A 22,762-nucleotide genomic window follows, 5' to 3' on the forward strand; every position below is an offset into this window, starting at 1 on the left:
AGTGATTGATGTGGTAATAAAGGAGTATTAAGTGGAATTGAGAGAATAGATGGACAAGTGGATAGAAGGAATGGAATGATACAGGTGGAAAAAAAGGATAGACTGTTTTATATATAGAATTTGTATGAGTGAAAAGAGTGATTAATAAAGAACTTAAGCACAATGGGGAGAATAGCATATTGCTTTTCTAATGGTCAAACAATCAATATTTTCTTTGGCTAGAAATAGATGTAACCTGACAAATCATACCATATGACAAATTATACCAAATAATCAGCAAAAGTAAATGACCCGTAGAAATCTAGTGTAAGAGGTACATTACACACACGTACTGGTAATACGTGTGTGTTAGCTGAAGGATTATGTACACAATGTGCACCCTAATTGGGCGTGATGTGAGTGAAGGCTATGCACTATTCAGCCACTCACATTTTCACTCAGCACTAGTGTGACAAAATAGAGTTGGAGGTTACACTGATCTATTCTCAATGAATGAAGGGTCATAGGTAGATCGACATATATAAAATCCCCTCTTGATTTTTCAGGTATACCCAATCAGTGACCTTAAGCCCACAGCCGGTGATACTTTCCCTGAAAGCATTTTTAAAAAAGGAGGGATGAGGCTTTTGATTAGCCATCCATAATCCTGATGATTATGACTTTGAGTAACCTCAAGGATGGGGATAGATTCCCATTAGTCAGCTGTGCTTTTCACCATCAATTGGAATGGCTTATTTCTGGATTGTGTGTGATATAAAGCTAATGAACTGAAGCAGCCTTTGTGGATGACTGGTGTGGAGGTGTGATATACTCAAAGGATACATTTTAGCATCTAAACTGCAGCCATTGCATGTACTAAACGAGGTAGATGTAGAATAAGTGGTACTGCTTGAGGTAGTAGTAGTAGTAGTAGTAGTAGTAGTAGTAGTAGTAGTAGTAGTAGTAGTAGTAGTAGTAGTAGTAGTAGTAGTAGTAGTAGTAGTAGTAGTGGTAGTACTGGAGAAGATGTAGGAATAGTAGTGGTTGTGGTAATAGTAGTATAGGTGGTGTTGGTAGTAGTAATAATAATAGTAGTAGTAGTGGTGGTGGTGGTGGTATAGTGGTAGTGGTTGTGGTAGCTATAGTAGTATGTAGTAGCAGTAGTAGTAGTGGTGGTTTTAGTTGTGGTAGTGGTAGTAGTAATAGTAGTAGCAGTAGTCATAATAGTAGTGGTAGTCGTAGTGGTGGTGGTGGTGGGGATAGTTGTAGTTGTAGTAGTAGCAGTGAAAACAGCAGCAGTAGTAATAATATGGTAATATGCTTACATTCTGATTGATTGAAAAAAACATTATAGTTTCTAAAATCCATTTCTGGTGCTTAATTGTTTTCTATACAATAAAATCTTATTTTCATTTACATTGTTAACTCTATCTGCTATGGAATCTGTAACTAAAATCATATCACTTGAGCAAATTGTTATGGTAAACATTCAGTATTGTCTGTAAAGAACACTTTTATTTTGTATAAATCATGAACAACATCATCAGGTGCATTGCTTGTCAAATTTTTCGTCATGCTGTCATTTCAGAATGCATTACTTCATTTATGGAAAAAAAAGATGTCTTCCACATTTCTCTTTCCAGCTCCCTGTATGATAACAACATCCGGTCGCTCTCTAACGGAACCTTTGATTCACTCAGACAACTTGAAACACTGTAAGTTGAGAAGCAATTTATCTTATTCAATATCTGCAGTAAAGAAATGAAATGAAATGTATTCGTATTCCACATTGTGGACATTTTATACGTACAAAATATTGTGACATTTTCGCATATTATATGATTACAAATGTGAAGGTGACTACTAAAGAAGCAGTGCTTGTGAAATGTACACTCTCTATGGCAGCGGTAATTTATTAGAAAGAAGCAAGGTTTTGAATTTGGGGGCACTCTCCTTTCATAACCTATACCTGTGCCTCAGACTGCTTTATGTAATTAAGTCTATTTTGCAACTATCTGATTATAGGGAATATACAATACAGTTATCATGACTATACCCAAATTGCTTCAACATAACATATATATGTTTCATAGTGTTAAGTTTGTGAAAACATAATTGCTGTCATTAACATAGAGACTTCACGTTCCAGCAGATTGTAATATGAATCACATTTGCATCCTGCATAGGGATTTATTTTTCACAAGATGCTGATGATGTTTTTTTTTTTTTTTTTTTTTTTTTTTGGGGGGGGGGGGGGGGGAGGTTTCTGACCATATCTATGTGTGCCAAACAGAGCGCATACCATACATTCAATGGCATATTTTGTCCCTGTTCCTCACCATACCAAGGATACCCATGTCATGGTGGAATATTTTGAACCAAAATCCTAAGCCATTGAGCAAATTTACCCAGGAAGAGAGGGGGAGAGGGGAGAAAAATCATGGTAGAAAGACCGTTCTCCTACCTTTTTATTTTCACATCCTCAAACATTCTCTTGCCAACACTGGCAAACTTTTTTTTGCCACTGTGCCATGCTAGTTGCAGAGTAAACTTTTTTTTTCTTCTTCTTGCTATTTTTCTCTCTCCTCCTCCTCCTCCTCCTCCTCCTACCCCATACCCTTGTCTGTCGTTTCTTGTGATGGAGTAACTTGGATCGCACTTGTTGAGGGATTGTGAAGGGAGTGTGAAATCTAACACCTCTGTAATCAAGGGGCTCACAAAGAGGCCTAAATGATAGAGGTTTGAAGCACGGCGTGACGAGGGTGGGCAGGGCTGCCAGTCGGGGGAGTTTGGCCCAACGTTTTGTCGCGGCGAGAGGGGCGGTCGTCACGAATTCCTATTCATGTGCCTCTATCTAAATTTCTTCTTTCAACAGAATTAGGCTGTGTGCAAGGTAACAATTTAAGCTCGGAGCGTGTCTCTTCGGAGTTTATGATCAGTTGTGTCCATGCGTGCGACTGTGATGGTCGGAGATGGGGGAAGGAGGATATATGTGTGCTTGCTGAGGAGGGGGGGGGGGGAATTGCTTATTTGTCAGATATTGATGGGTACAGAATAAAACGTGGAAGCTGTGTGGACACAGATGATGCTCAGATAGAGTGAATTATGGCTCTTGGGTGTGGCTGGGGAAACTGGAGAGGTGTTTGTGGTCATAGATGTGAGATGAAGGAGAGCCGAACTGGACTGAGTAAACCAGTCATACATCACAATAACCATAGGAAGGGTAGCTCTAGATATAAGGACATCTTACAGAATGCATAATGAAGCAGCCATCGATCAACAGAAGAGATTTAGGGTATCAACCTTCTTACAAGCTCTCCCAGGATCTACAAACTTTGATGATGCCATTTTTCTACTAGAGTGGCATCTATTAGATTTCAGCCCAAAGTGTGTGCACATTTAGCTATATCATAACAGTCATTCGTCAAAAAGTCTTTTATTTGAATAGCAAGGCATCTTTAAGTTCCTTGGGGAAAGAACGGATATCCTTTGTCTTATAACTTGAGAATGGAAATGGTGATGTTAAATGTTATGATACATCTGCTGCCAAATCCATGACATTGTAGCTACATTACGAGACCAAACGAACAGACTAGAAAAATGAAGTCTAACACCTGCATAGTAATACATGAGCATACCTTCAAATCACACAGTGAAGAGAAGCATCCCAGAAATTTTGGATGTCAGTCTGAGTGTTCAAATCTAGTCATTGTCAGAATTTTTTCATTGTGAGTGTGAGCTTTTCCTGATCTCAGCAAAGAATTTCCACCTTTACCAAGTTTTATGATGCATGATTGATGAATTACTGAAGCAGAGGAGAAGAATAAATGTTGGCACTTCATTACACCTATATGGATATATGCCTGCAGCCATTGAGATATAAATGAAACTTTAGAAAACGAATGTGAATGATGAGATGAGATCACCCCTATCAATCCACTGACCAGATTTCATATATATGTTTCAATTTCTCCTATAAAATGTAAATGCAACTGAAGTGTTGCCTTGCCAAAACACTGAAAGTGTCACCTTAGCTGGTTTCCCTCAATCCATTTCTTCCACAGCCCAGCCCAAATCCTTATTCTGTCATTATGTGAGCAGTAAACAGTTATAGTTACCTTTCAACAGCAAGATGAAGTTGATGATTGGTCCAGTATTATTTCCTGTCCTGGTTGTCATGGTGACCAGTATCAGTTTTGTGCTGACCCTTAAGTCTGTCTGTGGTTGACTCATGCAGTGTTTTCCACTCATGTGGCCCCATCCCATCCCAGTCCTACCTGCGAGTCTGTAACTGCCTTTTATCACCTAGGACTGATTCTCAGATCCTCCACTCACATATGAAGGAGTAACTACCTTTTGTCACTACATCTAATGTCCTTCCACTTGTATCTTCTTGCAAAATTGCCTTACAAGCCATTGAGAAGAAAAATTTGCTTTTATACGATGCAGTTTCCAACATGTGTTCACAGAACAGAGAGTTGCGAGTGACATTTCTGTGGTTTTCATAGAGGTTGTTACATGTGTCGAGATACCAGAGACGAAAGGTTAAGGAACCCTCCATCCTGTATACAGCCGAAGTTAACACAAAGCTGTGCATAGAATGGAGGAGTTGGTGCTTATGGTGTGGAATTTTGCCTGGCCAGTATTTTGAACTTTTTTGTCAGTTCAGCTCAGGGTATCCTAGCTGGGGCTTATTTTCGAGTCATCGATCAACAAGTGTGCACGTGTGAAATCTGGGTCATATTTCATTCGCGGGTCTGACCGCTATGTCGGGTAGATCTCCTCCGCATTTGCAACAACAACTCCCCAAGATAAATTCATAAATATTCAGAATTTCACCCCAGTAATCCCAGACTTACAGGCCTATCGGCAGCATAGTTTCTCTCTCGCGACTCTTTTCTTGACTCGGCTGTTGATCACGCTGAAAACATGTCAGGAGTTGGGCAAAGTCTTAAGACAGCAACTTGAGAAGTAGGAGTGTATGGATTAGAGAGGCTAAGCTGTGTTGTTGATGTGGTGTAAAGGAGATAAGGCAGCAGGAATGGCTTTTTAATGGATACCTGAGATTTCGATGGTATGAGTATGTCTCATATTGTAAGGAAAAAAGGACTTATTGTTCGACCTGGTGCACAGAGGCCACTGTCCTTATCAAAGTTTTGCTCAAGATTTGCCGAATGTCTTTTGAGTCTTCTCTCTCCCCTGCTTTGTCTTCTCTGTTTTTAATGGAAAGTTTATAAATCTGTCCACTTTATGTTTCATAGAGTAGTGTATGGTTGAAATGTCAGGTTAATTTGTGGAAAAATTTAAACATATTTTTCTCTTTCATGGCCCCCAACTTACTCATTTCTTGTGGAAGTTGTAAGCTGTTTAAGAGTTCACGCAACAGGATGGTAGTCTAGACGTGGGCCAGACACCATAAAGACAGGATGAAACATTTTAATGAAAGTGTATGATTTTTCTATGCAGTCTATGTGGCATCATTTCTCTGGGCAGTGAACTCTCCACAAGCTCATTTTAGGAAGTACAAATCACACTTCTCACCAATCGCAAGAGATTGGCAGGATGAATGGTAAATAGGCATAAAATGTCTAATTTCTTTGAAAAGGTGAAAAGAGTCAGGATATAGGGCTAATTGCTTGTTACCTGCATGACCTGCTTGGCCCCATTTTACCCCTGCCCTGCCAGCGTATGTCTTGGACTTAACAAGAGGCGGCTACTCAATTTTAAGTCTTGTTTGACTATAATCTAAGTTTGAATGCAGGTATGTAATTCTCTCTGTGATGCTGTGTCCAGTTGAATACCAATTTTGTAAATGTATGAATTCATTGTTTAAGATATTCATACGTATTTGTGAATTTTGTTTGCACAAAAAACAATTACATATCAACCCTTCGAGAACCATCACCTGTAGAAGTCATTGACTTCTTGATAGGCACAGAAGGGCTACCCTTGGTAATCTCAGGGTTAGCATATTGTTTCTGTTTTAAACAAATGAAAGACCTTCCGTACAGATGGTCATATTTCGTACAAACTCTGTAATTGCCTGTCTTGGCTGTTGTAGTCAACCTGTGAGTCAACCTTCTTGCCAATTGTAGACTTCAGAATGTACCAGTTAGGATGAGAGTCAAACTCACTGTTTTGGTACATGCAAGTGAAAGTACAAGTGCACCAGTTAAGCTAGCCTCCTGCAGCTCGGCAGACCTGTCAAGAATGGCCCAGAATTGGCGGAAGATGACCGGAGCAGGCCCGTAAAAATCCTTGACCATCTGAGCAAGAGAAAGGACAGATCTTCATCTGAAAGACAGCCATCTTAGTGCCACTGCACTTTTGTGCATAGGCAAAGAAAAACATGATCACAGGAATTGGGGGGGGGGGGGGTTAAGAAAATAAGATGTTATGGTGAAGAAATGTGGAAGCACCTCATTTGAATAGCATTGACCACAGATTAAGAGCGTACTTTTGCATACTTGGGAAGAAAGAACAGGGTATGAAGGCGAGGACAGAACAGCTGTTGTCAACTCATGGTTCAATGTTCTTGTGGGGTGGGGAGCATGGGATTAGAATGTCAATTGTCAATTAAAACCTCATGTCAGGGATTCTTACATTCACTCCATTGGCACATGAGTGAAGAAGTTTGTGAGGCTTCCATCGTTCTTTGACCAGATCAGTGAACAGCAGACAAAGAATCCTCACGAGCCATTCCCTCAGCCGGCCGGCCGAGGATGCTACATTGATTCCACAGATTGACCTCTTTTGACCTGGGTCCTAACCCCCAGCCTCTTCATTCACACCTGTAGCTGACCTACCCAAATTGTCCCTCTAGGGTTTATATGATGGGGGAATTCTTTTCATTTTTGGCCCATCTTGTCTTTTGAGGGGTGTCATTAAATATCCTGTTATTAGGTGTGAAAATCTTGTGGCATGGCATTGGTGTTGGAGAATGAGAGCTCTCTGTCAGTACCCAGATGTCTTTCCAGAAAGTTGGCATAAACCATCTTGCCCATTGCATGCATTTTGAACAAAGTGACTGTTCCTTCAATCCGTGTTCTTCATATTTTCTGAATCCATTATGAAACTTTGCTGCTTTTCTTTCCCTTTATCCAAATATGTAACTTCACATCTCTTGCGATCCTACCTCTATCTTCAAATTACGAAATCTTATTAGAGCGTAAGAATATGAGCTATGCAAAACACTAGTGATAATGACTTCATTTGAAATGGAATACAAAAGTTTGACCTAGTTTGATTTAGTTAGAATAAAATTGTGATGTTGTGTATTATTTCACAAACAACTCAAATAAGTCTTTCATTTCCCTCATCAAGATGGTCTGAAGTTTTTTCTCTAGTTTTGTTAAGGTACTGTCTTTGCATATTTGCTGCAGGTACATTTGTATTCTGAACATATTGAGGGTTACAGTGATAACAGCAACTATTCCTTCTTCATAGTAATGTGAGAATCAAGATTTTCCGTTCTCTCAACGCGCACACACACACACACACACACACGCTCTCTCTCTCTCTCTTCATTTTCTCCCTCTTCATCTGCTCTGTTTGTGTATTCTATGCACGTGAATCCAATCCATGTTTGTCTCACTCATTCATTGTCTCCGATAGCAGTTAGCAGTTGATCATGACATGCTGTAGCAGCAATGGAAGGGGGGGGGGGTTTGAGGGGGCTACTAGCTGAGAAAAGGAAATGGAGAGAGAAAGACTAAGGGTCTGAAGTGGAGGGGAATCAGGTTCCACAAACACCAGAGATGTAGATGCCTGTATCATGAGTCCCTGGGAAGATCTGTTTACACTGACAACAAATTAAAAAAAAAAGTTAATGAATAAATGATTGTGTAGACCCATGGAGATAGCAAATGCAGATTAGGAGATCAAGTTTGGTTCCCATGCACTGATGAACTCACCAGTGACAGAAGTTCTCAGCGATGGATTGTTTGTAGGCCTCATTTTCGAGAGGGATTTGCGTCCGCCTGATGAGTACGACTGCTTCCATTCCCCAGAAAGGATCCAAACTGTGGACAGGGACGGTGCAGTTTCTGAATCAGACGTGGTCGGTGACAGATGCGAAAGATGTTTGATCATGCTGCGTGCTTTGAGTGCCAATTGTCACAGAAAATCCCATAGCAGTGTACACACTGTCCAAAGTCCCTGGCACAGAAAGGGTTAACCATTTGTGTACTCCAAGTATAGATTGCACAGAAAACCTTTAATATAGTATTGTACACATTGTCCAAAGTCCCAGGCAAAGAAAGGGTTTAACAGAGCCCGATGCCTTCGAACCAGTTGTCAGGAATACTGATGATATGAAATTGGACACGTCTGCGTACAAGTAGTACTAGTATGCCTGAATGAGATCCATGCACCCATCTATCAGTTGTTTCCTTTTTATGTAATTTTAAGCTGTGTCAACCAGTAGGTTCATTTCTGCAACAAGCACTCTGCATGTGCCTTGAGCAAGACCTTGAAACTTGAAACTTGAAAGATCAATGGTGTGTAATTGCTTTTATTGCACTGTGGTACATGTCATGTATGGCTGGATCTTTTGAAGTTTGTAAGTAAATTTCATATCTTCAGAAGATTGTTTGAGACAGGTGCATCCAAGATCATCTGCAGCACACATAGATGTTAGTAGTCATATTGCAAAAATAAAATAATCTGTGGAATGAACGGTTCCATGACATTTGCTCCTGCGACAATTGCTCCCGTGACAATTGCTCCCGTGAAATATCTGCGTGCTAAGCCAGATATAGATTCTACCCACAGCAATAACTCTAACCCAAATCCTAATCCTCACATCAAACTAGACCTAAGACCCTATCACAACCCTAATCCTAAGTCCTTCAAGAAAATAAGATCGGAGCAAATGTCGTGTCACCTGAATGTACATCATTATCATCATTACAATCAAAACAATCATTTCCATGGTTGGATTTTCACAGCTCTTCTGTGTTCAAGGATCGAAACAGTTATGTATATATCTCATTTACAGCATGTACATCTTTTACTGTAGTTAACTGATGACCCATGCAGGGCAAAGCAGTGAACACATAGCCCACATGTGTCAAAATGTGGCTTTAATTGGGTTAATCCTGCATGAGCCGACGCAGGCAAACAGCACGGGTGTTAAAACCGTCAAAGACCCGCTAAATACGTCAAGAGATTAGGGACAGGCCTTTGACACTGCAGAAGCCATAGAGATGAAAAGAGACCTTGGGAATGTTTAGAGCTTTGCAGTCTGTAGCAGCACCCTAAGATCATCAATACCCTCCCTCCCCCCTTTTTTTTTCTAACGCTTCCCAAAGGTGGGCCATGTATAGGGCCCATTAAAAAGGTCTGCTTAGAAGCTATGAGGTGTGAAACGATGGCCCATCAGTAGAAGGGTGTTTGGGATTCTGCCAATTCCCTCATTTACCTTTCTTTAAGCTAGGCAGGAAGGTTCATCATTTTTGCCCTGTGATAACTATGACTTTTCAAGCAGTTTTAAACGACAGCAAAAAAAAAAGAAAAAAGAAAAAAAAAGTGGTACATTCAGATCTCATGAAGTGTTTATATTCATTCTGGTCTTTCTGTTTGCAGTTCTCTACTGCTTTGTGTGACACACATGTATATCAAGTTTTAGTAGAATACTGTAAAAGTGGAATTTTTTGCAGTGTGGACATTTTCACCCATTTTGGAGTCTTGAGTTCATCTTTTGTAATGTAATCTTTATTCAGATTTCAGTGATCTTTATGTTTGCTATGTAGGGCATAGCTGTTTGTTGCGTTTAAAGATGACGGTAAAACTTTTATTTCTTGTTCCAATCCCCTCTCTTTTCCTCCTCACTATTTCCTTAATTCTTGTCATTATGCTGTCATCCTGTGTGCCAACATCTGTTCCATCCATCCATCTATCCATCCATCTGTTCATCCTTCTATCTTTCTGTCCATCCCTCCATCCTCATGGCCTTCACCGCTGCAGACACCTCGCCCGTAACCCCCTCATCTGTGACTGCAATCTGCGGTGGCTGGCCCAGTACCTGAATGACAACCCAGTGGAGACCAGCGGCGCACGGTGTGCCGGTCCTAAGCGCATGGAGCGGAAACGCATCTCCAAGATGAAGACCATCAAATACAAGTGCAAAGGTACAAGCAAAACCATGTACACTGCATATGTGAATGGACAAGGAGATTGTAGAAAGTGCCCATATCTGTAGATACTTGTATGATTTGTAAAGATGCAATTTTCAAGATGTCCTCATCTTGTCTAAGTACTGCACATATTTTGACTCTGTGTTGTTGTTTTTTCTGTCCTCTCCTTAGATATTCCATTTTAGTGCCTCACAAAAAATAAGAATGTATAAGTGATGGATGTTTTTGTTATAATGTATTGTAAGATAATATCAAACTTGATTTTATGATAGCCTTTTTCTTGTAGTTACGTGGATATAAAACTTCATATTTACATTTTAAAAAAAATCATTCAGACAAAAAGCATGTAAATTAAATCTGTTTGACTGGACTTACCTGGATGAATCAAAATCTATCTGTATCAATATATCATTCAGATTAGTTTACAGATATCATATTCTTGGTTATTTGAAGCATTGAAAGCCTTGATGAACAAATAAAGTTTCCAAAATCTTCATAGATTAAATTGAATTGAATTTCTCATATTTCACATCAAAGTACAATACACATCACTCGGCAAAAAGTATTCAATTTTTAACATACAATTTGAATCGTAGAAACTGATTACAAAAGTAGATACAATGACACTGTTTTACATACAGTATGTAATGAAACATAACCATTTCTGTCCCTCCTTATTACTGCATGTCACAAATGTGGACATTCTTTTTCTCTGCATGACAGTACTTCAACATAGTTCTTGTGATAAGAAGGTATATGATAAGTCTGAAATAAAAATGACATGAAAGTAATATGCATTGATGATTCTAGGTATGTATTATTTCAAATGGAAATGAAGCACTCTTTAACCCATTGAGGACAAGTCCTGAGTATACTTGGGCAAGTATATATGGGAAATGTGTGTTGTAGCAAAATCAGCCCGTCCTCAACGGGTTAATGTAGTGCAGTTACTGTCCCTACATGTCTTCCTTTCCACATTTCTCACAAAGTCTTGAATGAAGCTCATCTCCCTCACTAAAGCTTTTTGAAAAGATACCGTCATAAACCTCCCAAATCCCGCGTTCATTTCCTTTGCCTCTCCCCCACCCTCTCACCAGCACGTAATGTCCTCATCAATTTCTCGAAGCTGGATGCCGTACCACTTTATCCGGTCGTATCAAAGGCTTCCCGGCGAAAACGTTCCCCAGAACCATACCCTTGATCATATCATCTCCCCCCCCCCCCCACCATCCAGTGTTCAGCGAACTCACATCTAGATAATGGGGAGTAGAAGACGCATTCCGTTCTGCGAAAAAGAAGGGTTTTTGGTGTAATTTGCATCTATATGGATGGCAAGTCCATTTCCTGATCTGATGGAAACGGACAAAACATGCTCTACCACTCTGCATCCTGACAGAAAAGTGAAGCAAAAGAGAATGGAAATGTCCAATTTGTATTCATTAGGTTTCCCAGCCCGCTGTGGGGCTTTAGTTCTAGTGCAGGTATAATGCTTGACGAGAAGAGGAAATGGTTTTTGAGGAAATTTAGTGCAAATCTGAGGAGTCTCATTTGCCGTCCAATGAAAGAGACTGATGAATAATCTCAGAGGAATTGAACACTTGAATTCTGATTGAACCAAACTTTGAGATAGTATAGAGAGTGTGATATGAAGAGTTGTTTGTGGCTAAATTCTTCTTAAGTATTGCTGCATAGCTCTCATGATAACTCACATGTTATGCTCATGTATCAAGTTACTTCTCCTTTGTTTTGATATTGAGTTGTTGTTCATTACTTTGTAGATTTTTATAATATTGTATGATAGATTTACAGTGATTGAATATTGCTTTTCATGAAGCAGTTCCTTGTAGGTAAAATGACTTGATAGAGTTTTTTGTTCCCATAGAGTAAAAACAAACCTCACCCATTTGGGCAGAGCCACAAAAACATGTGTTTGCTGAATCAAGAAGTGTCAAAATTTTTAAATTACTTTGCTATTTGAAGCTTTTGACCCAGACACATCATGGTCTTTGCTCACGCCCCCCTTTTTTTCACCCATTTCAGACTCGGAGTACTACCGTACAATGCGTGCTGGGGAGTGCTTCATAGACTTTGACTGCCCAGACTCATGCAACTGCCAGGGAAGCATTGTGGATTGCTCCGGCAGGGGACTCCCCACTGTCCCTGACAACATCCCTATGTACACCACTGAACTGTGAGTGATGATGATTTGCATAACATGGCATCCTTTCTTCCCCACAAGCATCAGTTGAAATTATCACCCATAGCCTACTGTCTCAATCTGTTACCTTTTAAATCAACACAAATATGTTCTTTTGAATCTTTCAAACTATACCACATATGTAAAAAAAAAATGGTATGGAGGATATGGAATTTATTATATCTTGATAACGTCTTTTCTAACTGAAAACATTGGTTGATATCGTCATCTACAGCCTGTTATCTAAGCAGTGATTTAACATTCACAATTTCATTTATTACATATTAGTGTGGATGATATGTACTGACTTTCTTTTATTATACCAGAAAAGTCTTCTCTTTTATACAGTTATTTTTTTTTCAAAGTATCACATTTGACCCAAAACTGACTTAATTAATGCCCCTGTCTTTATAGTAATTAAGGACAGCACAATTGTATTTGTCGTATAAGGATGCTGTATGTCTGTGAAGGAACATCACTGTGTTTACTCATCCTATACTATGTGGTATCTACAGAAGTATATCCACTTTATGACAAAATATATATGTTGGCACAAGGAAAAAAAACCACATCATATTACCACTGTAAAATTGCTTGTAAGTTTACCTAAAGTATGCATGTCACACAGTGTTCACAAAGGGGCCGAATTTCCTTCACAAGACATTTCCGTCAAAGTCAAATTTTCATCAAAAATGTAAGTATATTAGTCACATAAGAAGTTACAGTTACAAAATCAATGAAGAAGACCCCCCCCCAAAAAAAAAAAGAACCAAAAAAAAAAACAGTAATGAAGCATGTTTTATTGATTTCTTTATCTTGCCAGGAAGTTCAATGGGAATGAGATTTCTCGCATCTCATCTGATGGAAAGTTCAGCAATCTACCAAACCTTAAGATCCTGTGAGTATCATGTATAAAGTGTACATCAATTTGCTTGTCTCTCTCAATTTAATGACTGAAATGCCCTACTTGTAATCTACTTATACATTTTCTGTTATGAGAAATTGGTTGCTTCTTGTTTTCGTGGTGAATGTTAAAGTAGAACACTTTTCCCTTGTTGTAAATTTGATATATTGTGAAATTGGCTTATTCCTTAAACGCTGCATTTACATAGAGTTTCTTTTTTTTTTCATTTAAATCATAGTCAGTCCACATAAAGAGGAGCACAGTGTATATCTTTACTGAAGAGGTGATTTGTACCTACCATCTACAGTGCAAACAACATGTATTGGTGGAACATTACTATATTTCTATTCATATATGTCAGTGTAGATTACAATTTCATCTACAATCTAAACAACAGTTGTTTACCAGTGTGTTTTCTACAATAAGTAAACTGAAATCCATTTGTCAGCTGCCCAAAAACCATTCATTTTTCCTCCAGATATACCAAAGTTTATCAGTGTTTGTAATTTAACCTGCAGATGTGTACATTTATGATTTGGTACCTATGGACAAAAAAACAAACAAACAAACAAACAAACAAACAAACAAACAAACAAACAAACAAAACAACAAAACAAAACAAAATCCCAGACTTTCAACTCAGCCATGTCTACATCCTAAAAAAGAGGGAGAAAATTCCAGATCCCCAAGGAAAAAAAGAGATTAAAAGTTTTCTACTCTTGATCGTGCTGCTTTGTTCCTCCCTCTCACACAATCCCTCTTTCATGCTCTAATCAAATCAGATCAGTCCATGCTTCTGCCAGCCAGAAAGGCACGTAATGATGATAACTCTTGGCCGGGTTTTAATCAGGGATGGTAGCAAGTTTGGAAAAAAAAAAATGTCCCAATTAGACAGTGTGTCTCCTCATGTGTAGAGAAGCTAATTGGATTAGCATACTTGTGTTTCCCAAGCAGAAATGCATGTAACGATGGTGTGTGGACTGATTACCTGTGTAATGAGAAGCTCTCAGTGTTTGAATTTGTGTTACAAACATGGCGCATTGTCTGTTCAGCCGGTGTCATGCATCAGAGTAATACTCTCGAATTGAGATTTCAAGTTCAGAGGATGTTATTGCTGTTGTCCTACTGGCGTAACTGTTTGAATTAATTTTTTTCATTTTGTGTAAATGTTTTTCTTTGTTGTACTCAAGACAGTCTACGTGCCATCTATAACATATTAATGGGCCCATGTTACTTTTTTTCATCTAATCTAAAGTGCATATACATCTCGTGCTTATTTCATTTATTTTCTATTCATTTTCTTATTTTTCTACTTATTTAGTTGTTTGTACGCCACTCTATTAAAAATTTTTTCCCCCCGTAATTTATTTGCTAATCTATTTGTTGATCAAGTAACTAATTTATTATGTATCTACGCAGCCAGAAGTGTCTGTTTTTTATGTACTCTGCAATGGCCATGGGGAGATACTATAAGCTCACACATTATAACATGGAACCAATGTTTGTGTTTTGTTCTGTGTATTGTCCTCACGGAGGGAACATCTTATACCTCAATATGCACACTTTGTCACCACAAACTATGCATAAGTCATCAAGAGGTTATTATCCTCTGAATATTGCATCCTCTTTGTCATCCACCCTCCCAGAGATCTCCGTGACAACCGCATCTCGGTGATAGAAGATGAGGCCTTCCAGGGAGCGTCGTCCCTCGTGGAATTGTAAGAAATTCTTCTTGTCATACCTGTGTTTAATTTTTTTTTTGCTCTATGTATATATGCCATCCCATTGCTTTACTGTGAGTTCTTACAGCTGTGTGGCAATAATTAATGTTTCCCTTATCTGACAGTGATAGTAACAAAATCTAGTGAGAAGCATTGTGTTGTAAAGTATTGTTAAGGAATTGCTCTTTGATTAAACAAGGATTGCAAATTCAATACAATGTAGCAATTCTGTGAGATAAAAAGCTTTATATTACCTGATAATGTGTTGATGGTATAAATTATGTCAAGAATTTGAAGTTTGAATACAAACCCAAATTGATATCATTTTTTCCATTGTGACTTGTTCTTACATCTGAGTCGTGCCATTAATCATTCCGTAACAATTCCTTCTTTCCAACCACTTTCAAACAATGTGCAATTTACTACTTCAAGTTGAATTTATGTTGTTCTTTTTTTCCTCCATGTGTACGTATATTGTCCTGCTCTTGACTAAGTACCTGTTTGAAGCTTGTGTAGATTTTAGTGCATGCTATATGTTTGTCTGTTTTGAAGGTTGTATGAAGTCATGTCACTTTTTTGTGATGTGTAATGCCACCAATCCTACACTGCTACATATACCTGATGATTCAATTAGATATTCAGTCAAAACTATACTCTGATGAGATAAAATGATTTGTAACAGAACACTAATATGATTTTCAATAGAAAACTATATGAAACGAGATGAAGTACTTTTTTCCTGTGAGCAAAAGAAGAATGTGTTTCTAGTTTGTTTGCCTTGACATATTGCCCCTATCCCCATGTCCTGTATTTGTTCTCTGTGCATTCTTGCATAATGGCATTTGACTACATGTTGTGCCCCGTTTTTTTTCCATAAATTTAAACTTGAATAAAATGTGAGTGTATGAACAGTTTATGTGAAAGCTCTTTTTGTTTTAAAAGCAGTAGTAAAAAGCAAACATTCTCCCCAGAAACTGAACAGTGCACTCCTGTCACATGTCATTAGAAAGAGTAGACTGATTTGTGAAGCTTTTATGTTTGTATCGAAAATCAAGTTAATCTCTTTTGTTTCGTATCGTAATATCTTCTGTGCTTTACTATACACATATATACATATACTCGTGTATTTCTTATTTTTACGTGTGCTCGTTGGAAACGTGAAGAAAGCTCACTAACAACAAACTGAGCAAAGTGACGGGGCGCTCTTTCGTAGGACTGAAATACCTTCGGACGCTGTGAGTATTACCTTCCAGTCGACTGTTACGTCAACCTGACAGCAGCCTCCATCATAGCCAGGCACATGAGACTCCATCTCTTCTTCATATAACCCTTTCTTCTGTTTTTTCTTTCAATTTTTTTTTTCATGATATCATTTTGTGCTGTTCATGGGCATTATGACATATCGCTCATTTTTTTCCTTTTTTGTTATCACCATGTTTTCCTGCGGTATACAATGGAATGCACTTTTTTTCAGACAGATTATTGATGAGTTGAGACTTCTTAGTTAACCTTCATATAAAAAAAAAAGGAAGAAAGAAGGATGATATGTTCAAAATCTGTATCATCCCATTAAAGATTTGTGAATTGTCTAATGATTTAAAAACAAACCAAACATGATTAGGGGTTTCCGTGCAGGCATTAGTTTTTCTCTGTACATCAAAGTGGTGATACATCTATCAAAGGGGATTTTTAAAAAATGACTTTACAATACCATCAATACCATTTGTCCCCCCCCCCCCCCCCCCCCCAGTTTGAAAAAAAAATCTTTTTCTTCCTGACTGCTAGATATGAATATTAAAGATGAAAAAAAGAAGAAGAATGCCAAGAAGTGATTTCTGATGCAAAGTATGTGCAGGTAATCTGGGAAGTCTTGGCCCTGCAGGAAACGTTAATGTATTAATCACATATGCAACCGTATTAACCAACCATTGCAATTTGTGACTGCACAGAAGAGAGGTATCAGAAGCAAGTGCTGTTGAATATAGTCTTATATTGCCCACACCATATTATTCATGTTTGACTTGCTGTGAAGTTTCACTGCCATTCCTTCTCTGACAAAGTGACAGAGGCAGCCTGTGTTTAGCGATTCATGGTGAATGAAATTCTGTTTGTGTTGATCCACTGAATATCCGTTTTCACCCTTTGCTTGTTGGACACTATCAAATGTCACATGGTATTTAGATATATCAATCAGCAAAATAATGAAATGGAATCCCTATAAATCACCAATTACATCAACTATTTGTACTGATTGCTTTTGATGTTGAAAACACTGCAGTACATCTTTTAAGAGAATAAAAACAAAGCATTTTGCCCTAATGTGACACAGATTTCTGTGGTGTGTATCAAAAATAAAATCTGCTAAATACATTCTGTCCACCTTGTGTTGTGGGAATTTTTTTTCTCTTTTGACTCTCACTGGTTCGTATTTTGCTTCACATCTCACTCTGCGCAGTCACAAAATGCACCATCACATAATATCTACCCTCATTGCTCAGCATCTAGTCTATTTGCCTGGCATGGTACACTAACTCTCGTCTTCCGATGTGCAACATCTTGGCTTGCTTACGAGAGCTCCCAACATGAGGAAACATATGAATGCATCTTGAACCACCCTCACTAACAGAGAACTCATTTTTTAATTTTATTCTAGGCCCACTTGCTCACTTCACTATATCATCTTTAATATTAACATATCCTTTTGCTTATATTTCCTTTTTAGTTTCTTTTTCTATTTTGTTCATTGTTCCTCCATTGCAGCTAACTCATGCATTTCTCTTTCAGGGCTGCCCAGTATGTGTGGATTTAGTTGTTGGGATTTATTAAGATGTCTGTAATTGCCTGATGCTTTTTAAAACCATTGTCTTGATTCTCTTTCCTACAGCACCTTGTTGATATTTTGTTTCAGAAAATATTTCATTTTGACATGAATGATCTTTTTTGTTCAATACCTTATGTGCTGTTGTATTATTTGTTTGAGGCACAATCTGTTATGATTTTGACTGTTGATTAACTCTGGTACTTGTGAATGGAGACTAAAGAAGCAGAACTTACCTTGTCAATGTGCACGTGATGTAGAGGAGACTTGATTTATATACATTTGTATAAGCATATTTATTTGTTTGAGCTTGTCCATCAAGTACAGCATATGGGAATCATTGTAAACCTGTGTATGATTATATATTCTATATTTTCCTGTCTTAAAATCACATATATATTTTCATCATAGCCTGGTCATATCAATCATGTAAACAGAATGCATTTATTGAATATAAAGTTCTTGAAAGCACAATGTCCTGTGGCATAAAGATTGATGTAGGAAAGCTATCTAAATAGCTGTTGAGTGTTAACTGACAAGGTAGATTTCTCAAAGTTTGGAGGAACTGTTATTTTCTATTTAGAAATGTAACCTCTAAGTTAAATGTGTGATATAAAGTTGAATGCATTCATGCAAATTATAAGTTGCCTTGAGTATGTAAATGAGTCTCTAGACTAAAAGGAATTTTAAGATAAAAAGAAGAATCTGCTATTTTATCACAGTGTGCAATCCAAGTTGCCACTTAGCACTACAATTGTAACTTTTACACTTAGAATTGTTTTGTTTCCAAATATTTAAGTGCACACTCATGTGTGAAAAGTGATCCATAGGGAATAGCATATATTGTGTAGAAGTTATACAGAAAGGTGAAGAAACTATATTTGATTTTTTTTTTTTGAAGGAAAAACCTGAAAGGCAAATGTAAGAAAACCATATTAACCTTTTCATGAAAGCCTCCATAGATGGACTCCTTCTGCGAGAGATTGGTGTCATTTAGATATCCCATCATGCCAATTCAGCGACATTTATTTCATTCCAACAATGAAGCCATTTTCCAAACACATCTCACGGTGACCCCCTATACCGGTCTCAGCTTGCCCCCTATGCCCATCATCAGCTCCAACAATCCTTCCCCGCTTTACCCCCACCTGTTCCGGCTCGTCTGGATTCGAACCAAACATTGCCGAAAAGAACTCCCATACACTCTTCTCCCCACCCCTCTCTCCCCCAAGTCTGACGTAGTCCCAAGTTCCCCTTCTACACACAGACGACTAAACCCCTTTCCATCATCACTATTTCATATGCTTCCGATTTCTTGTAAAAAAAAAATGAAAAAATGAAAAAAAAAAATGCTTAGGTTTGCGTTTGAGGACAGAGATCTTAGCTATATCCAAAGCTCCGAGGTGGGACTCCCCTTTTTCCTCTCTCTTTCTGGTGGAACCTGTGTTTGAAAGAACAATCCCCCGTGTGAGTTTAGATTATTCGCTCCAAACATTAGAGCCATAATTATTGTTCTTCGATAAAGCTTCCGTCAACATCAGCTTGCCTCTGTTTGTATGTGGTGCAATCCCCAAATTTGAGGTAGTGATTGTAAAGAGAAGTCCTCCGATCGCAAGGAGAAAAGGGGGGGGGGGAGAAGTAAACTGTCCCTGCCTGTAGGGACGGGCAAATAAAATGCTATGACTGAATGGAGTTACCATTTTGATGCCAAGTACAATGTTTTTTGTCAAATTCTTCACTCTTATCATGCCTGCATTCATCAAGAATTTGCTACATTGCCTTTGCGTTTAGAACAAAAATGAGATTCACCCCACTCATTCGCAGATGAAGAAAACATCGAGTGCCAGGAATGCAGTAGTTTTCATTTCATATCATCAACTTAACGGTTAATAGAAAAAGCAATCCAACATTATCATTGTGTCACCTTTTATCATTCCATAGTCATCATCATCATCACCATTGTCCATAAATGAGAACATGTATGGGAAGACAATCATGTTTATGATATTATTGAGTGGATTCATTTTTCAGTGCACACATGCCCAGTGAGCTTGAAGAGGATGATTTTCAGCATTAGTTCACAGTGAGTCCCCATTCTAGATGTGTCAAGTGACCTGCAAGACTGTCATTTCTTGACCATCCCATTCTCATAATGAACACAGTGATTTCTGGGATAATTTGCAACAGATATATATTTCGTCATTATATTGGCATCGCTGAAATTCACTACATATCTTGATTTTGGAGAGATTAGATAGCCTTGGTTGATATCTAAAATCTGTACCTAATCAGAAAATTTAATACAAATCTTGCTAATTTAACAAAGAGGAATTTCAGGCATCAAAAGTAAATTTTGCAATTTAGAGGTTTTTGATAAATCTGCAACCTACTGTATATAAGCAATAGTATAGAGAAGTTTTAATTCAACATATGATATATTATCAATAAATAGTAGGCCTACCCCCCCCCCCCCATGTTATAAAACAAATACAGCATCAAACCCGATATTTGTGGTCTGTGGGACCTAATGGCTTAACATCATTTCTAATCTCTATTGCTATAGGATTCTGCTCCAAAGAATGGAAAGGAGGTGTTAATTAACAGGGATCTACAAACAAACATAATGCGGGCATTGTTCACCTGTGCATGTACAGTGATGTGGTTGCAGATTTAAGAATTTTGTGAAAGATTTACCTGGCACAAATCATGAAATGAATGGTAAGGTACCAAGCCATGACCAGGCTCTCGTCAAAGCCCTCAGTGTATGATGAGTTCACAGCTTCCTCTTCGATGCAAAAGTCATGTGACCTATGTGAGTGACCATTAAGTCAGTCATACAACAAAGTCGCTGCTGACAGCAGTATCCCACAATGCACTGCAATATTTTGCTTATAATTGGGTGACTGCAAGCACTGATTAATGAATCCACAGAATTGTTAAAGTATCATCATCCTCATCATCATCATCATGAAAATTGGTTGAAAATGTTGAATTTTCCCATGAAATTATCACAGCAAACAGAAATTATGCACATCATATTTAATATTATTCTTTATTAGGTATTGGTCATTTCACTCCATCCTTTCATTTATCCATTGTGCCCACCTTGCATAGCATGAAAAATTTCAACCATCATTTCTCCATATGATATAAAAATGAACACTGCATCTTGAAAAAAAAATTAAAGTATATATTCTTCCATGATCACCTTTCTATGGAAAATATTTCATTCATCATTAAAGGTATGATGCGCAGGTCTTGGCAATATGTCCCTGGATATATTCAAGTAGGACAAAACCTGAATTGATGTACATGGGCACATTCGTTGTAACCTGTTCAAAACTAACAACAATATCTAAAACTGATGGAACTACATGTATCTGGAGGGGAAAAAAATTATGCTATGAGTTTATAATTCCATGAGGTGAATTGCACTGTAAAAATTTTTCATGCCAAACCGTGTTTCACACAAATGTGTACCATGAGTGCAAGTTACGGTTACATGCAGAAATTGTTTTGAGGTTAATAATGAATAGTGTGAATGAGGTAATGATGATATGACCCAAGGAAACTAGGTTCAGTGGAAAGTATTTGTTTGCTTCCAAAGCACTTTATATAACTATTTGCATATTGACCTCAAGCAATTAAAATGTCATCTTTAACACTGCTTTATACTTCTTGGAGGAGGTAATGCAAATTTAGGCCTATTGATCAACAATTTTATGCACATTCAGATATGCTATGATCTTACAAGAGTCATTTCCATGCAGCAACTAGTTTGTGGTATTTTTGTTTTGTATATAATTTACATCTTCATTGTGTAGCTTCTATTTTGACTCTTGTTTGAACACAAAAACTTTAGTAGAGGTACATTTGCCGTTTGGAGGTAGAGAACTCTAGGTTTTAGAACAGTTGACATTGTAGATTTGTAATTAAAAGGACCTGTTGTGTGTTTTGGACACATTTCAAGAATTCAGTAGAAACCCGCTTCATGGTATACAAGTGTCGGCATGCATTTACTAAAACACAGTGACATGCATATGAATATATAAATATATATATGTACATACATAAATGGGCAATGTACTGATTCTGGTCAACTGATTTGAAGATCTTTGTGGTTTGGGTATGATGGTAAATGCTAACTAATCACCTTGGTACATGCAGTGGTGAAAACATGATGCATCTTCACTGGCACCGTGTGAAGCGCTGACTAATGAAAGTGTATTGTCACAAAAATTGGTGAAAATGGTGGGAGATTTGGTCTAGGTGGATGGTTTAAATTTACTTTCTGATTTCTCGAGTGAAATTTTGTGGCATAAGGATTACACATATACAATGGAGTGATTAATCCAAAGTGAGTGACATAACTTATTTGTTTTCAATTTACTTGCCATTACCGATGTCTGTGATCATGTCATGGGTCATATTAATCTTTCTTTGACCATGATATTAAGAAAAAACAGTAATATTGAGGGATTTTCTGTTTCACATAATGTTTTTTTTTTTTTCCTGTGTGTCACAAAGTTAGGAGTCAATTTCAAACTAGCTGAAAAAATGTTAACCATGTTTTGCCATAGACTTCATACACATACACATATACATACACATACACATACACATACACATACACATACACATACACATACACATACACATACACATGCACATGCACATGCACATGCACATGCACATGCACATGCACATGCACATACACATACACATACACATACACATACACATACACATACACATACACATACACATATGCATACACATACACACACTCAAACAAAATCCTGTTTACATAAGAGTTCTTTTTTTCCACAGTCCTGAAAAGTTAAAGTTCTGAAATATCGATGGAAAAGCAATAATTTAATGAGTTACTACATTGTGGTATCCAACTTGTTCATACCAAGAGTTGTCTGTTGATCATTATCGCTTATTTTTTTTTTCATAAACTATTGTGACATTGGGAATGAAGATTCAAGTGACATTGGGGAAGGG

At 37.8% G+C, this 22,762-nt stretch overlaps 1 protein-coding gene across 1 annotated transcript in view; it reads left to right on the forward strand.

Annotated features, from left to right (window-relative positions):
• Positions 1–22,762, forward strand: part of LOC139719306 (slit homolog 2 protein-like) — a 143,774-nt gene that overhangs the window by 89,760 nt on the left and 31,252 nt on the right. The window contains exons 12-17 of the mRNA XM_071630729.1: positions 1,623–1,694; positions 9,946–10,109; positions 12,156–12,306; positions 13,136–13,210; positions 14,863–14,934; positions 16,101–16,172. Coding sequence (XP_071486830.1) covers positions 1,623–1,694; positions 9,946–10,109; positions 12,156–12,306; positions 13,136–13,210; positions 14,863–14,934; positions 16,101–16,172 — 606 coding nt within the window. The remainder of the gene's footprint in view (positions 1–1,622; positions 1,695–9,945; positions 10,110–12,155; positions 12,307–13,135; positions 13,211–14,862; positions 14,935–16,100; positions 16,173–22,762) is intronic.

The sequence above is a fragment of the Diadema antillarum genome, unplaced genomic scaffold, assembly GCF_040938485.1.
Source record: "Diadema antillarum isolate AM-2024a unplaced genomic scaffold, OU_Dant_1.0 scf00000009, whole genome shotgun sequence".
Taxonomy (NCBI): Eukaryota; Metazoa; Echinodermata; class Echinoidea; order Diadematoida; family Diadematidae; genus Diadema; species Diadema antillarum.